The 16,406-nt window shown below is 65.5% G+C and overlaps 2 protein-coding genes across 4 annotated transcripts in view; one reads left to right on the top strand and one right to left on the bottom strand.

The window, feature by feature from the left end:
* The window catches only part of ZFPM1 (zinc finger protein, FOG family member 1), a 33,599-nt gene extending 21,582 nt beyond the window's left edge, over positions 1-12,017 (top strand). The window contains 8 exon segments of the mRNA XM_039558482.1: positions 4,948-5,081; positions 7,406-7,508; positions 8,190-8,399; positions 8,531-8,761; positions 9,076-9,171; positions 9,274-9,423; positions 9,702-11,669; positions 11,672-12,017. Of these exon segments, the coding sequence (XP_039414416.1) occupies positions 4,948-5,081; positions 7,406-7,508; positions 8,190-8,399; positions 8,531-8,761; positions 9,076-9,171; positions 9,274-9,423; positions 9,702-11,669; positions 11,672-11,919 (3,140 nt within the window). The 3' untranslated portion in view covers positions 11,920-12,017.
* Positions 12,018-13,524: 1,507 nt separating this feature from the next.
* CIDEC (cell death inducing DFFA like effector c) lies at positions 13,525-16,303 on the bottom strand. 3 transcript variants are annotated; one of them, XM_039558624.1, is made up of 6 exons: positions 16,225-16,303; positions 14,811-14,882; positions 14,537-14,678; positions 14,302-14,451; positions 14,003-14,187; positions 13,525-13,916 (listed from the first exon to the last, which is right to left on the bottom strand). In XM_039558624.1, the coding sequence occupies exons 2-6, from the start codon at positions 14,858-14,860 to the stop codon at positions 13,724-13,726; spliced, it is 720 nt and encodes a 239-aa protein (XP_039414558.1). In that variant the 5' UTR covers positions 14,861-14,882; positions 16,225-16,303; the 3' UTR covers positions 13,525-13,723. The 3 variants fall into 3 exon arrangements, with proteins under 3 accessions (XP_039414558.1, XP_039414557.1, XP_039414556.1); XM_039558623.1 differs by lacking the exon at positions 16,225-16,303 and adding an exon at positions 15,510-15,546; XM_039558622.1 differs by lacking the exon at positions 16,225-16,303 and adding an exon at positions 14,948-15,297.
* Positions 16,304-16,406: the final 103 nt, after the last annotated feature.

Below are 16,406 nucleotides of genomic sequence, written 5' to 3'. Positions count from 1 at the left end.
TTTCCTCCTTCCCATCCTTCCTGAGTGCTTTCTGGTGTTTTTCCCAGTGTTTATTCCTGTCCCCAGCCCTGTGGTCACAGGTCCCGTGTGTTTCCTGGTTCTCCCTTGTGAGGAGGACCCTTGGGAACAGGGGCTGCCTTGGGAGGGGGCATGGGAACCCCTTGGGATGGGCTCCACAAGTGGGGACAGAGCAGGGACAGAGCAGGGACAGGGCATCCCTGGCAGAGAGGCCCTGGCAGCCCCAGGGAAGCCTGGAAGTTTTCCTCCTTCCCATCCTCCCTGAGCCTTTTCTGATCTTATTCCCAGTGTTAAATCCACATCCCTGCAGGCACAGGTGCCAGTTATTTCCTGGGGTGGGGAACCCCTTGTCATGAGGGATGACACCCCTGGGGATGGGGACCCCTTGGGATAGGGACCCTCTGGAGACAGGGACCCCCTCCCAGCACCATCCCAGCGAGGCACAGCAACACCCCAAACACAAATGTCCCGGGAATGCTTATCAGCCCATCCTGCTGGGGCAGGGCACCCCAGCTTCCGTGGGGCGATCCCGGGTGACACGTGGCACAGCCGGTGCCGCCAGCGCCTGCCAGCTGTGCTCCACAGCTGGCAAGCGGGGAGCGCGCCCTTTTGGGGTGCAGCCCCCCCCCGCTGTGTGTCCAGTCCCCCTGTCCAGCCCCCCCGGGGCCGGGTGGTGCCCGCTCCGGGCGTGGGGCAGGGCCCGGCTGCTCCATTATCCGGGGGCAGGGTTCAGCCTGATAAGGAGTCGCTTTTGGACTCGGGCAGCAAACAATCAATAAGTGGCAAGCGATGGGCAGGAGAGATAAAGGCGGAAATCCCCCCTCAGGTCCCGCCCCGCCAGGGCGTCCCCAGCACCCCAAACCGGGGGCAGAGCCCGGCTCTGCCACAGCCATCCCCTCTCCATCCACAGAGCAAGCCCAGGCTGAGCCCAAGCAGGCGCAGCCCAGCAAGGTTCGATTTAAACCCTCCTCGCTCCTTTGTCGTCCCCAAGGCTGCCCTGATTACTCGAGCACCCGGGACGGCAAAGCCGGGATAATCTCCTTAGCCCCTTTGGAGAGATTTCCCTTTGTGAGCGAGGTGAAGAGTGGAGATGCTGCGTGTTCACAGCTTAAGACTCTTCCCAATCGGCTCCCTCCATCTTATCGGAGCGGTGCCATCACATCATTGCAGTAGTTGAGTTGTCAGGATTTATTCCTTCCGCTGCGCTCTCACCGCGTCTAAAAACAGCAGCTGAGGCCGGGACGGGGCCGCCGGGGGGAACTGGGGGGAACCAGGGGGAACCGGGGCTTCTCCAGCTCGGATTTCCCCAGGCAGGAGTGGCAGAGCCATGGGAGGTTGGGTACCCACTGACGGATCCATCCATCCCACTGCCAGGCCAGCTCCTGCAGCCGCCCACGTTTGCTCCTGGATGTTCCGGAGGTGCAGCCACATCCAGGCACCCACATTTGCTTTCCCTGCAGGAGGGAAGGGCAGAGGGGCCCCAGACAAACCCACCCATCCCAGCCCATCCCATTCCAAGCTGCTCCCACATCTCTTTGCCTCAACTGCATCCAAATGAACTGTTCGGTCCCTTGGCAGGGATCTGGGATCAGAGGTCCATCTGTCCATCCATCCATCCGTCCATCCATCCATCCATCCCTCCATCCATCCATCTGTCCCCCCCCATCTCCCAGTCTCTCCATCACCAGGGCCGGGGCCGGATCTGGCGCGTGGCCCCCCAGGCTGGCACAGGGCACTGAATTTAATCGGAACAAGGCGGCTGATCCCGGGATGTGATCCCGTGACACGCCGATTGCAGTATTTATCCTGATAGTATCCAGGCAGCTGCAAACACTGCAGGGACCTCTGTGCCCGGATGCCCACTGAGGGGCAGAGCCGTTGGTTTGGATGTGGTTCAAATCCTCTGGATGCAGCTGAGGCAAAGGGATGCGGGAACAGCTTGGAACAGGATGGGCTGGCACGGTCTGGGGGCCCCCTGCCCTTCCCTCCTGCTCGCCTCCCACAAGGAAAGCCAATGGAGGTGCCTGGATGCAGCAGGGCCGTTCATTTCCCTGGCTGTGGGAATGCTGTGGTCACCGTGTCCGTGGGCTCGGGCCGTTCATCTCCGTCACACCCCGTGCCGCAGGAAGACGCAGCCCCATGGCATCCCCACAGGCTTCCTCCCTCCGCTGTGCCCACCCTGGACCCTCGGGATGGGTGGGAATGCAGGTGCCGGCCATCGATCGCCCGGTGGCCATGGGGTGGTGACAGGATTAATCTTTGCTCCTGGCACAGCTCAGCCGGTTCCTTTGGAATCTCTCGATGGGGAGATAAACCAGGAGCAGCCCCGTGGTCCCGGGGTCTGCGTCACACCAGGCAGGTGCACCTGGGCGCTCCAGGGGCTTTTCCCCCTTCCGTCCTTCCTCCCTTCCTCCCTTCCTTCCTTCCTGCTGCTTTTCTCTGCGCCCCAAAGAGAACAGGCCAGTCCCTGCCCAGCTTGGTTAATGAGCTGGGAGATAAGCCCTGCTCCCATGATAACGAGGGACCGATGGCCAGGTGAGATACCTGGGGGGTGTTCACCTGCCAGGGCATCCCACAGGGAGCTGCAGCCCATGGACTTTGCTCCAGGACACCCCAGGGGCTGGCAGCAGCTCTTCCCAAGCCTGCAGGCAGTGGGATGTGCCTGGATCTCACAGTGGGATCGCTCCCTGCCGCCTGGCGGTCCCCGCGTGGGGACACAGCTTGCCGGCCTTGGGCTTTGTCCCCAGCGTGGAACACACAGCATCTCCCAGCCCTCCCCATCATTTTCCCTCTTCCCACTCAGCTGTGCCACGTGTTTAGCTGGAAAAATCATCTTTTCCCTCCGTTTTTCCCTTGCTGTGTTAACGTGGGCGCAGCGCCGGGGCTGCGGCAGCATCCCTGACTGGCACAGGGACCCCCATCCCACTGGAGGAGCTCTCAGCGCCGCTGAGTCGGGGCTCAGCCCCCTTGGTGGGGTTCCAGCGCCCCGTTTTTGGGTGGGTGGAGGCCACGGCCGCGGGGCGCTGGCGGGAACGGGCCCGGCTCCGGCAGCACTATTTTTGTCCCCCTGTCTGGAACGGTTTTCTCTTTATCAGCGCCTGCGTGTTTTCTCTGCTGGGGATTGATACACACAAGATGAAGTGCTCTGACATGGGAAGTGTCAGGCGAACGCTCTTATCTCGGAGACATGGTCTCCTGACCCAAACGCCGCTGATTACCAGTGAGACGGGCAAGGGGGGGCACCCAGGGGGGGCACCCGGAGAGGGGGACGAGGCCGTTGGGCTCCGGTCCCCAAAAGCAGCCGGGATATTCGGGGTGGCAAAGCCAGAGTGGAGCCAGCGCTGCTGGGGCTCTCCTGGGGGTTTAGGGGTGGAGGGGAAGGTGGGCAGCTCAGGGATGCTGAGGCTGGAGGGGGTCCAGCACCCTGGCACCACTTTGGGAATCTGATGGGAGGGCACTGGAAATGTGGGAGAATGGGAGGGTCCGACTGCCCTGCTCAGCCCTGAGGCCGCTCTGGTGGTCACTCTGCTCCCCGCCTGCCCCCAGGTCCTTCACAGGAAGGCCCAGCTGGACAAGGAGCTGCTGCTGCTCTTCTTCAGGGTCAGTGTGTGCCAGGGAATAAATCCCAACAGCTCCTCCAAGGCCTCATCCCTCCTCCTCCTCTTCCCTGGGCTGAGGTGGAGCTGATGAGGAAATGGGCAGGGGGATGCAGGGCAGGAGGATGCCAGGAATGTGGGGGATGTAGGGTGGGAGGATGCCAAGGATGCAGGGCAGGCACGGCCCGTGCCACGCTCCCTCCCAAAACCCCTTTGCAGGGATGAAATCCCAGCTAGAAACAGAGCCAGGATCTCCATGGCCAGGTGGCTTTGGGAGCATTCCCAGGCTGTGGGAATGGGAAGGCAGGGCAGGGGAGCTGTGGCAGAGCCCGTCACCAGCAGTGCAAGGGGCTGTGGCACAGGGATGGAGGGTGGCACGTGCCCGAGCACAGGGACCAGCCTGGTGACCCCAAACACCTCGGGGACCCTGGACACCTTCCCGGACCTCCCAGTGGGCAGCAGGTTTTGCCGAGGTGGCACGGGCTGCTGCCCTGGGATGTGCTCCGGGCAGTCCCCAGTGGCCCGGGGTGGCCGGAGGGGACCCGCGGGTGGCAGTGGCACCTGGGCGATCGCAGGTGACACCACCCAGCGCTCCCAGTCGCTCACCTCAGCTCACCCCAGCGCCGGGAGGATCCAGATGTCAGCCCTGCTAATAAACACATCAGATTTCAATCTCCGCAGCCATGGGATCGCTTTATCCTCCCCGCGCTCCCGGCTCCAAAGGCAATTTTGCCTTCAGCCAGCGCAGCCTCCTCCCTGCCCACGGCCCCCGGACCGGCTGCATCCCCTCGGCGCTTCAGGGGACTCCTTGTCCTGGAGCAGGGCGGGGGGTGATCCCGCGGGGCTCGGAGCATTCCCGGCCGCAGACAGGCTGCCTTTGGCTCGCTGTCCCCGGGGAGCAGCTCGTTTTTGGGGGGCGGCAGCCGGCGAGGGGCAGGCAGCGCATCCATCTGGGTATTGGTTACCTGCCATCTTATCTGCGCTCCCAAAGACAAAGGCACAGTTAAAACATTTTCGAGCAGCCTTCATAGCGTATTAACATGTTATCTAACCCATTAAACCAGAGCCTTATCAGATAATCAAAGCCATTAAGCCCTGAAGCTGCTTCGACTTTGGGTGCGGGGATGGGAAACGCTCCTTCCGCTCCGCCGTGCCGGGCCCGGACCCCCCGGGCCGTGCCGGGACCCCCCGGGAAGGGGATGGATCCCCCCACAGGACACCCACCAGCAGCTCCCGGCTCCAGCTGGGTGCCCACATCCCCTGGGGTTTGGGGTGCTGCAGGCCAGGGGGGTTTGGGGTGCATCCCGCTGATGCTGTGCCTGTCTCCCCGCAGATGAGCTGGATCTGGAGGTGCAGGAGGGGCAGAGGCGGGTGCGGACCCGCAGGAGCCTCCCCGAGGGCTTCTCCTGGGGCCCCTTCCAGGGCAGCATCCACAGCGAGCCGGCATCGCCGGGGCACGGCGACACGGTAAGGGCACCCCGAGGGCACGGTGGAGGGGGAAACAAATCCTCTTTGGGCAGGATTTTCCCTGCTTGAGCTCCTCACCCCCTGGGAATCTCCTGGTTTGGGTGCCCAGGAGGTTTCCCTGCCACTCGAGAGCATTCCCACAGGCAGGGGACAGGATGTTGCCACCCCGTCTGTCCCCTCTGCACGGGCGGCTTGGTGGCACCTGTCGCCTCACACGGGAGATGGGATCTGGCTTTCCTGCCTCAGAGTTGCTCCCTGGGGACTCTGGTCGTGCCTGGGGAGGACCAGCAGCCGTGGGGAAGGGGCAGGAGAGGAGCACTGAGGGGACACCAGGGGCTGGTGGCTGTTGGTGGCCGTTGGTGCCCATGAGTGTGACTGTGGGCGTTTTTGGGCTCTGGATCCTCCATCCCAGCCACATCCTTCCCTCCACATCCCCCCCGAGCCGCACACAGGCACCTCCAGCCCAGGATCCTCAAGGCCTGGCTCCATCCCCACCTCTTCCTCCTCCTCCTCCTCCTCCTCTCTCCTTTGCTCTTTTTTTTTTTCTTCCTTTTCTTTTTTTTCTTTTTTTTAAGCTCAGGCCCGTTTATCTTTGCTGAATTAAATCCTTGATTAACCCTTATCTGCCCAGTTTGGCTCCCTATCTCCCGGTTGGCGCCGTGTGTCCAGACACCCGGTACAGGATGATTGATTTCCCGAAGATATGCGCGGCTTTTTTCTGATACTTCATTTATTGTCTAAATATTTTTGCTCCCATTTCAGCAGCTCCCTTATCGAGCCCGGCTGATGATTCCCAGCCCTGCTCTCCTCTGCCACTCTCCTCCCTCCCTATCTCTGCTCAGGGAAGGGAGGAAGGAATCGCAGCCCCATCCCTGATAGGGGCTGTCGCCCTCAGGTCCCTCCGTCTTTGTTGCTGGCGGCGGTGGGGGGATGTGCAGGGGGTCTCCCCCAAATCCTGCCCGGCTCTGCTCTTCATCTCCATGTGGGAGATGATCCCAGCCTGGGGTTTTAGTGGGAGCTGGGAGCACTGGGTGGCTTTGATATTCTGTGGCTGGAGCACCGTGTGTGCCCATCGCCTGCTGGTGGAGAAGGAGAAAGAAGAGGAGGAGGGAAAAGATGAGGAGGAGGAGGATGTCTGCCCGCCCCCAGCTGATCCCCAAAAGATCCTTGCTCAGGAAGGTGTGGAAACCCTCAGGCAGACAGCTCGGGGTGCCAAGGGAACGTGAAGCCCCTCTGGGACTGACCCCCAGGTCCCTCGGTGCCCCGTGTCCCCCCCAGGCCGGGCTGCGGCAAGGGCAGGGGCCGTGCCGATGCGCCATCCCGGCGGATGCGGAGCAGATAGGGTTTCCGATGGTTATCAGCCGGTGCGGAGCGGAGACAGCGACCTCTTTGTTCCAGGGAGAACAAGGAAGGGCTTCACGCCGGGGCTGGGGCCGTCACGGGGAGCCGGCGTGGGCACCCTGGGGTGCTGGCAGCACCTTGGGGTGCCGCGGGGTCCTGGGCAGCGCAGGGACCTCCCTCCATCGGGGGTACCCACCAGTCTCCCCATGCCTGGAGCGAAATTCCAAAGGGACCCTCCTCTCCTCGAGGGTGCCTCGCCCACGTGGCACCAGCGGTGCCCATCCCTGTGCCCCATGCTGGGGGTCCCAAAGCCCCCAGCCCCATTTCGGGTGTCTGCAGGGGCGGGTGGGTTCCCCCACACTGTGAGAGGTGCACACCCCTGTGCCAGTGTGTCACACCCCTGTGCCAGTGTGTCACACCCTGTGCCAGTGTGTCACAGCTCTGTGCCAGTGTCACACCCCTGTGCCACTGTCACACGCCTGTGCCAGTGTGTCACAGCCCTGTGCCAGTGTCACACCTGTGTGCCAGTGTGTCACACCCCTGTGCCAGTGTCACACCCCTGTGCCAGTGCCTCACACGTGTGTTGGGGGCTTTATCACGCTGCCAGCACTCGGCTCCTGGCAGTGATAAGGCCCCAACCGGCTGCGACTGTCAGGCTGAGTTGGAGGGGTTGGAAATATTGGGATGGATAATTAGATTTCATATCGTTACTGCAGCAGCCATCGGAGGATCAGGGAGATTAATTTCCCCCCCCTTGTGCTCATTAATATTCATTAGAATGCGGGGAGCTGGGCATGGGCTGAGCAGGGAGGGCTGTGACCCCCCTGGCAGCCCCTCAGTGTGACCCCAGCGGGTTTTGGGGAGCGCTGTGACCCCCCTGGCAGCCCCTCAGTGTGACCCCAGCAGGTTTTGGGGAGCACTGTGACCCCCCTGGCAGCCCCTCGGTGTGACCCCGGTGCTGACCCCCTGTCCCTGCCCCGCAGAGCCCCCCCGTGACGCTGGTGCTGGGGGACGAGAGCTGCTGGCTGTCCCGCCTGCCCCTCATGCCCGGAGAGCCCGATGCCAACGCCATCATCTACAGGAAGGGTTGGTACTGGGGGCAGTGGGGGTGGGAGGGGAGGGGGCCCCCTCTGTGTCCCCCTGTCCCAGTGTCTGCTCCCCCTGTCCCACCGCTGGCTGTCCCTGGGCACGTCCCTGTCCCAGCGTCCCTGGGGAGGGGAGGGTCCCAGCAGGGATGGGAGCAAGGATGGGCAGAGGGATGGGCACAGGGAAGGGCATAGGGATGGGCACAGGGAAGGGCACAGGGATGGACGCAGGGATGGACGCAGGGATGGGCACAGGGATGGTTGTAAAGATGGGCACAAGGATTGGCACAGGGATGAGTGCAGAGATGAGTGTAAAGATGGATGGATGGATGCAGAGATGGGCACAGGAATGGGTGTAAGGATGGACGTGGAAACGGGCACAGGGATGGGTGCAGGGATGATGCAGAGATGAGCGTAGCGGTGGATACAGGGATGGATGTAGGGATTGATGCAGGGATGGACACAGGGATACGTGCAGAGACAGGCACGAGCCGGAGCGGCGGGTCCGGGCAGGCTCCACGGGGCTCAGCACGGGCAGACACCGCCATCTCCAGGCCACGGCCGGGAGGAAGCAGCGGCCGCTGCCGGGACCGCGGGGACAAGGCGGGACAGAGGGGACAGGCCAGGCAGGAGGCAGGACGGGATGCAGCGATCCCCGCTCACCGCTGTCCCCCCATCCCAGACGAAGCCCTGTGGTGCCGGACAACGCGAGCGCTGCGGGAGGACGAGCCCCTGAGCGCCTTCGTGATGGCAGAGCCACCAGCTGTCCCCAACCACGGGGTGAAAGCGGAGCCCGGCGAGTCCCCGTACCCGGCGGCGCTGCACTCGGACATCCAGCTGCTGCCACAGCAGGCCGGCATGGCCGCCATCCTGGCCACTGCCGTGGTCAACAGTGAGTGCTGGGGACACGCAGGGAGGGACACGCGGGGAGGGACAGGCGGCACCGCAACCCTGCCAGGGCTCCCCAGCCTGTCACACAAGCGATGTCCCTGTCCCGATGTCCCTGTCCCTTGCTCTCCACAGAGGACGTGTTCCCGTGCAAGGACTGCGGGATCTGGTACCGGAGCGAGCGCAACCTCCAGGCCCACCTGATGTACTACTGTGCCAGCCGGCAGAGCGCCGGCGCCGGCTCCCCCGCCCTGGATGAGAAGCCCAAGGAGACATATCCCAACGAGAGGGTCTGCCCCTTCCCACAGTGCAAGAAGAGCTGTCCCAGTGCCAGCTCCCTGGAGATCCACATGCGGAGCCACAGCGGTATGGCACAGCACAGCACAGCACCCCTCCTCTGGAGGGACAGGGAGGCTGGGGGGTGGCAGCATGGTGACCATTTAGAGGAGGTTCACCCCAGCTGAGCTACTGGAGTGGTAGGGAGGATATGGGGCTGGAGCACAGTGACCAGTGGGATGAAGTTCTCCCCAGTTGGGCCACTGGTTTGGCACAGCTCACTGGTAGGTCTTCATCTCAGACCCGCAGAGACAGAGGGATCTGGCCCTATGGGGTGGCCCTGTGGGTGTCCCCACAGTCCCTGTCCCCCTCCCCTCAGCACTGAGTGTCCATCTGTCTGGCAGGAGAGCGGCCATTCGTCTGCCTGATCTGCCTGTCCGCCTTCACCACCAAAGCCAACTGCGAGCGGCACCTGAAGGTGCACACGGACACCCTGAACGGTGAGTGTCCCATGGGGACAGCCCCGTCCCCTCCGGCACAGCCCAGGGATGGGCACTGTCCTTCCCACCCTGCCCGCTCAGCCCCGTGCCCTGTCCCCTCAGGTGTCTGCCACAGCTGTGGCTTCATCTCCACCACGAGGGACATCCTGTACAGCCACCTGGTCACCAACCACATGATCTGCCAGCCGGGCTCCAAGGGCGAGGTGTTCTCACCAGGATCAGCCCTTCCTGCTGCCAAACCCCTCGCTCCTGGTGAGTCCTGGGGCTGTGGCCATGGGGGACACGGGATGGCATTGTCACCAAGGGCTTGTCCCCAGCTGGGCCTGGTGGTGGGAAGGGAGGTGGGGACAGGACAGTGTCCCCGTGCCAGGACATTGAGAATGGGGAACAGAGCAGGATCCCTGTGCCAGAGGCATTGGGAACAGGGGGCACAGCAAGCATCCCTCTGCCAGGATGTGTGGAACAAGGAACGGGGCGAGCATTCCTGTGCCGGGGCTGTCGGTGACACTGTCGCCTCTGTCCCCCTGCAGGGCTGAGCCAGCCGAACAACGCGTCCCTGCGGAAGTGCAGCCTGAGCGCGTTCCTGCCCGAGGCGCTGCCGGCCCTGCCGCAGCACGTGGTGCTGCCCGGCCCCCCGCCCGGCCCCGACACCGCCCCGGTACCGGCACCAGCACCGGCACCGCCGGCCTCGCCCCCCGACCCCAGGGCCGGCAAACTCTCGCCCCCAGCCCAGCCACAGAACGGGGAAGGGCCTTCATCGGCATCCTCCTCCTCCTCTTCCTCCTCCTCCACGTCCGGCGAGCCCGTGCGCATCAAGGAGGAGCCGGCCGGCAGCCCGGCCAGCGAGGCGGAGGCCCCGAAGAGCGGGGAGGGGGCCGGCAGCCCCGACGCCGGCTCCCGGACCTCGTCCCCCCGCAGCCTGCCATCGGCCAAGGTCAAGTCGGAGCTCGCCAGCCCCACGCCGGGCTCCAGCCCCGTGCCCAGCGAGCCGGGGACGGGCACGGCCGGCGGCACCGTCTTCCTCCCGCAGTACGTGTTCGGCCACGAGGCCGCGGTGGTGCCGCAGGCGTCGGAGATCCTGGCCAAGATGTCGGAGCTGGTGCACAGCCGGCTGAAGCAGGGCCACGGGGGCGCGGTGCCGCCCGCCATCTACCCGGGCACGCCGGTGCCCAAGGGGGCCACCTGCTTCGAGTGCGAGATCACCTTCAACAACATCAACAACTACTACGTGCACAAGCGCCTGTACTGCTCCAGCCGGCACCTGGCCGAGGACAGCCCACCCGGGGCACGCAAGCTCAAAGCTCCCCCCGGGGTGCCCAAGGGTCCCCCCGCCCCGGGGACGCTGCTGTCCCCTCCGGCGGGCAACGGGCAGGGCCCTGCGGCGGGGGACGGGGACGCCGGCCGCGATGCCACACCGCCGGCCACCGCGCCAGAGGGCAAGGCTGAAGAGGGGGGCACCAAAGCGGGGTCCCCCGAGGCGGAGGGGGGGTCGGGGCGGTGCAGCGAGGACAGCCAGAGCCCCAGCAGCTCGGCGGGGGACGAGGGGGACGAGGACCCCAGCAAGACGCTGTGCGAGGCGTGCAACATCCGCTTCAGCCGCCACGAGACCTACGTGGTGCACAAGCGCTTCTACTGCGCCTCCCGGCACGACCCTCCCCTGCGCCGCCCCGCCGCCCCCAAAGTGCCCTTCGTGCCGCAGCCGCTGCGCACCCGCAAGCGCCGCAAGCTCTACGAGATCCACGGCGCCGCTCGCCGCCCCGCCGAGCCCCCGCCGGCACCGGAGCCCCCGCCCGCAGAGCCGCCCGCGGCCGCCCCCGAGCCCCGCGCCAGCCCCGAAGCCGAGGGTCCCATCGACCTGAGCAAGAAGCCGCGGTGGCAGAGCGAGCCGGTACCGACACCGACACCGGCCCCGCTGCTGCCCCTGGCCGACTACCACGAGTGCACCGCGTGCCGCATCAGCTTCAATAGCCTGGACGCGTACCTGGCGCACAAGAAGTACCAGTGCCCGGCCACGCCGCTGCAGCCCCGCACCCTCGAGCACCTGCAGAAGATGAAGGGGGCCATGGCCGCCCCCCTCAAGGGCCGGCGCAGCCCCGGCAGCCCCGGCGAGGGGGACCCCGAAGGATCGGTGCGGGTGCGGGCGGCCCCGGCGGGGAGCCCCGGCATCCCCTACCCCGGCGCGGACTCGCTGCAGCGTCACCCCAAGGGTCCCCTGGCACCGCCGGGGGCCAAGGGTCCCCTCGCCGCCTGTCCCTACTGTCCCCTCAACGGGGCCATCAAGGGCGACCTCCTCGAGCACTTCCGAAACGCCCACGGGCTCTTCGTGGCCAAGCCGCCGGCGGGGGCCGGGCAGGGGCTCCCGGACGCGCTGGCCCCCGGTGCCGGCAGGACGCCCGAGCCCCCGCTGCCCGCGGCGTCCCCCCCTCGCCCGCCCGGCCCCCGCCTCCGCCGGGACAGCGTCACCGCCAAGGAGGGCCGGGACAGCCCCCGGCCCCCCGGCTCCCCCGGGCCCCCGCCTCGCCCGGAGCCCCCGAGGGACTGCGGGAAGCTGCCCGCAAGCCCCCCACGCCCCCGGCCTACACGGACAGGGGGGTGCAGACCCCTCCGGCCAAGGCGGTGCCCGGCCCGGTGCCCAACGGCAACCACAGGTACTGTCGCCTCTGCAACATCAAGTTCAGCAGCCTGTCCACCTTCATCGCCCACAAGAAGTATTACTGCTCCTCCCACGCTGCCGAGCACGTCAAGTAGCCCCCCCAGAGCCCCCCGCCACCGCTCGGGGGGCTGCAGGGGCTGGGGGATGGAACCGGTGCCTGACACCCCCCGTGCAGGGGTCAGGGTGATGGAGGACTACCCCCAGGAGGCTCCACCGGGGCAGCTGTAGCATCTGGAACCCCAAATTCACCCGGGTTGGGGGGTGAGGACCCTGCGGTGGGAGCGTGGTGCTGGTGGGAGTCAGCCCCCACCTCTTCCCGGGGAGAAACTGAGGCAGGGGGATGGTGCACGGCGCTGCCCTGGGGGCTGCAGGGGGCTTTTCCCCCAGGTAGACACTACGGGGCTGGGGAGGGGGTGTGAGGGGTACAGGCTTGGCCCCAGCACCCCCGGAAATACGGGGGTGGCCCTGCCGCAGAGCAGAGCCGGCGCTGGGAGCGAGGATGGAGCTGCCCTGGGAGCTGTGTGTATAAGTGTGTACAGAAATAAATATGTCTGCTAAACACCTGCGTGGGGGCGGGGACACTGCGGGGCTGGCACGGCCACCGGCAGCCCGAGGGGCCGGGGGAGGTGGCCACCGGCTGTGTACAGCCATGGGGTGACAGCGGCACGGGCGGGGCAGGGCAGTGCCCACGCTGTCCCTGGTGCCCCTGGGTGGCACTGCGTCAGCACGGGGAGGTCACACATCTGTGCCATGGGGCAAAGGCGCTGCTCCCAGATGGGGCTCAGCTGGTGCTGATCCTCATTAGTTATCAGGCTAATTAAGTCCCTACAGCCCCAGCTGGGGCTCAGGTCTCTGCCACATGATCAGTTCCTGTGCTGCAGCTCCAGGCCCTGCAGTAAGTAGGTGCCCAGGTGAGTGTGGCTCAGCTCAGGTGTCCCCCACAGTGTGACACGGGGTGGGGGGAATGGCTCTAAGGATCGCCAGAGAGTGGCCTCTCACCTCCCCACAGCTCAGCCCAGTAGTCCCAGTCCAGCACAGGTGGGTAGTGGGTTGTTGCCCTCCCTCCCACCCTCTCTGGCAGGGGTTGTGCTTCAGGATCTTTCTGGGCTCCCCCTGCACACTCGGGGACAGCCCCCCAAGGGCCAGGTGGCTGGAGCCCAGTGCCCCCAGCTCGGTTTGTTTCCCAGCTGATATCCCTGGAGCTGGTGGGCCCTTGGGATCCCCGTGGACAGAGCCAGGCCAGCACCAGCACTGGGGGATGTGCAAGGCTGGAGTGGGCACAGTGAGCCCCTGCCCAGGGCTGCCACGGGGGCTGGGGAGCCCAGGGACCAGAACACCTCCTCCAGGGCATGAGGGCTGTCCTTCTGTGCCAGCCCTGCACAGTCAGGGACACAAGGAGCAGGGAAATCTTTCATCCTGTTAAAAGGAGCAAGGACAGGCGTGGCGCCAGCTGCCACAGGCCAGGGGCTTTGGGATTTGCCCCGTCACCATGTTGTGGGTGGCTGCAGTGCCAGGGGGTGGGAGACAGGCTCTGGTGCCAGGGAGGAGGAGGGTGATGAAGGCAGCAGTTCCCCTGGGGAAGCACTTGCGACAGGTCCCCTCCTCTCACCTCTTACACCACCACCTCAGCGTGCCAAGCAGTGCAAGGGCTGCGTGTCCTGGGTGTCCCCCCCACAAAGATGACACAAGACGCAGCTGAATGCAGGAGAACTTGACTTAAATAAATATATTTACAGAGCAGCAGCTATTCCAGAGCAGATCTGGCCACACTCAGCCAGCGGAGTGCAAGGAGAGGTTGTGCCACCACGGCAGCCTCTGCCCAGGCATTGACCTAGTGGGGTGCTGGGACCCCCGAGGGCTGGGGGGACAGAGGAGGGGACAGGCCAGGCCAGCCAGCCCTCACTGCAGCATCTTCTTGTAGGGTAGGGCAGGGAGGCTGCAGGGCAGGAGGTTCTGAAGGGGGACAGGGCTCTTCTCCTCTTCCTTCTGCTCCTCCTCGGTGGCGTCCAGCAGCTGCTGCATGTAGCACGAGGTGCCCAGCAGGACGTGGCCCGTGGCCTGCATGGTGAACAGTGTCCAGCGCAGGGCTTCCCTGGGCAGGGAGAAAGGGGTCAGCATGCCACGGAGGGGCTGGGCAGTGTCCCTGCTCCCGGAGTGTCCCCAGCCCCCCGTGCTCACTTCACCAGGCGCCGGGCCCCGTAGCAGCGCAGGTCATAGGACATGCTGTAGGTGCCATACAGGGTGGCTTTGACGTTGAGGCAGCCCAGGTCCTTCGGGTTGGTCTTGTACAGGTCGAAGGTGACGCAGGCGACGTCGATCCTGCGCGGGGGCTTGCGGGACAGGCTCACCTGGTAGCCACGTGTCTAAGAAAGAGCGGGACCACGGTCACCCGGTGCACCCCACCCTCCCAGTCCCACCTCCAGTGTGGGCCAGACAGGACAAAACCAGCCTCCTGCCCCTCTCAGGGATCCCCTCACCTTGGGGGCAGTCCAGGTCTGCTCCTTGCTCAGGGCCATCAGTGCCGTGCCCTCCTCCAGCGTCCGGAAGAACGACTCCGTCTCCACCGCGGTGCCGTCCTCATCCAGCACCAGCACGATGGGCGCCGGCAGGGCCAGGGCGCTCTGAGCCTGCAACGGGGCTGGGGGTGAGCAGGGCTGGGGACGGTCCCTGGACGGACAGCCAGAGCCCGGACAGACAGACAGACAGACAGACCTGGCACAGCAGCTCGGCGAGGCTTGGGGCCATGACGCCCTTGCGCAGGCTGCGGTCCCAGTTGCACACGCGGTAGGGCCGGGGCGGTGGGGCCGGGCCCGCCAGCAGCTGCTGGGTCATGGAGGCACTGGCTGAGACACATCTGGGAAGGGATACAGGGATCGGGGTGTCCTGAGAGCCAGCACCACCCCCTGGCAGTGCCAGCACCCCGGGAAGCAGGGAGGGCTCTGATGCGATGTCCCCATCCTGGGGACAGGGGCTCCACGGCACTTACTTGGAGACGGGGACAGCCAGGCGCTGGCTCAGGGATTTGGCGTAATCCATCTTCCAAGGAGCACGGAGCACCCTGTGGGGAGGAAGGACAGTGGTCCCGTCAGCTCCTGTCCACTCAAGACCTGTTCCCACCAGTACCTTGCACTCCGCTCCAGGGGATCTTCCACTCCTTTCAGCTCCTGTCTGCTCCAGGAGATCTCTCCACTGGCAATTCCAGTGACAGAACTGAGCCTGAGCTCTGTCACCGCTGCCTTTACAGGGGCTGGTCCTGCCCTTTGGCAGGGGCCAGGCCAGCGGTGGCCGCCCGGGCAGAGTCCCCTGCCAGCAGGGCTCTTTCGTAAAGGGACACGTGGGAGCCTGAGTCAGCGCTGGAGCAAAGGTGAGACACCATCCCCGGGGCTGTGCCTGTGCTCTGGGCCCTCAGAGAGGGCAGCCAGGGCTTTGGGAGTCAGAGACACCCATGGGAGCACCCCCAACCCTGCTGATCCAGGGATATCTCCAGCCAGGCACTAGCTGAGGGGCTCCAGGGGTATCTCCAGCCAGGAGCCTCATGGTGGGGGATCCAGTGGACCATCCCCATCCCCATCCCCATCCCCATCCCCATCCCCATCCCCATCCCCATCCCCATCCCCATCCCCATCCCCATCCCCATCCCCATCCCCATCCCCATCCCCATCCCCATCCCCATCCCCATCCCCACCTTTAGCAGATCCCAGCTCTTCTCCTCTGGATCACCCCCGTCAGCCTCACCTCACCTTTTATACCTGTCACAGACACTCCTCCCCCCCGGCCACACCCTCTCCTGCCCCAACCAGTCCCAGCTGGGGGATCTGGGCATCGCCCTGGTGAGGGGACACTGCGGGAGCTGGGCATGGGCGGGCTGGAGAAGGGAAGGCTGGGAGGGGATCCCATCAAGGGGTGTCAGAGGACAGTGCCAGGCTCTGTTCAGTGGTGCCCGGCGACAGCAAGAGGAGCCACGGCCACCAACTAAAACACGAGAAGTTCCACTTCAACACGAGGAAGAACCTCTGTCCATGGAGGGCGGCAGAGGCCTGGAGCAGCTGCCCAGGGAGGGCGTGGGGTCTCCCTGTCTGGAGACATTCCAGTCCCACCTGGACGTGTTCCTGTGCCACCTGCTCCAGGTGCCCCTGCCTTGGCCTGGATGATCTCCAGAGCTCCCTTCCACCCTAACTATTCCCTGACTCTGTGGCACGCCCCGTCCCTCTGTGTGTGTGTGTCCGCGCGGCCTGTGCACATCTGGAGCCACGCGTGTGCCCCCACGAACATCTGTCCAGCCGCGCGCGTGCACGGACCCGTGCACCTCCCTGCCCCTCCACGTGCTCGCGTGTGCGCCCACGCACGCCTGCACACACACGCCGTTCACGTGTTCACGTGTTGTTCACCTGCCCGCGCACCTGTGCGCGCACACGCGTGCCCCGTCCTTGCCGTGCGCGGCCCCTTTAAGACGCGGCCCCTTTAAGGCGCGCGCGCGCGCGCGCGGGGTGGGGGGGGGTTACGGGGGGGTTGCGGAGCGCGCGCGCTCCCCCCTCCCCTCCTCTCGCCTCGAGCCGGGGCCCGTCGCGAGCGGATGACGTCA

Source organism: Corvus cornix, chromosome 11, assembly GCF_000738735.6.
Source record: "Corvus cornix cornix isolate S_Up_H32 chromosome 11, ASM73873v5, whole genome shotgun sequence".
In the NCBI taxonomy this organism is placed as follows: Eukaryota; Metazoa; Chordata; class Aves; order Passeriformes; family Corvidae; genus Corvus; species Corvus cornix.
This window is presented reverse-complemented; position numbering and strand designations above follow the sequence as displayed.

Coding starts and splice junctions, on each gene's coding strand:
- CIDEC (XM_039558624.1), bottom strand. CDS start 14,860: ATGGATTACGCCAAATCCCTGAGCCAGCGCCTGGCTGTCCCCGTCTCC. Junction 14,452..14,536: donor TCGCCGAGCTGCTGTGCCAG/GTCTGTCTGTCT, acceptor GCCCCGTTGCAG/GCTCAGAGCGCCCTGGCCCT. Junction 14,188..14,301: donor AGACCTGGACTGCCCCCAAG/GTGAGGGGATCC, acceptor GCTCTTTCTTAG/ACACGTGGCTACCAGGTGAG.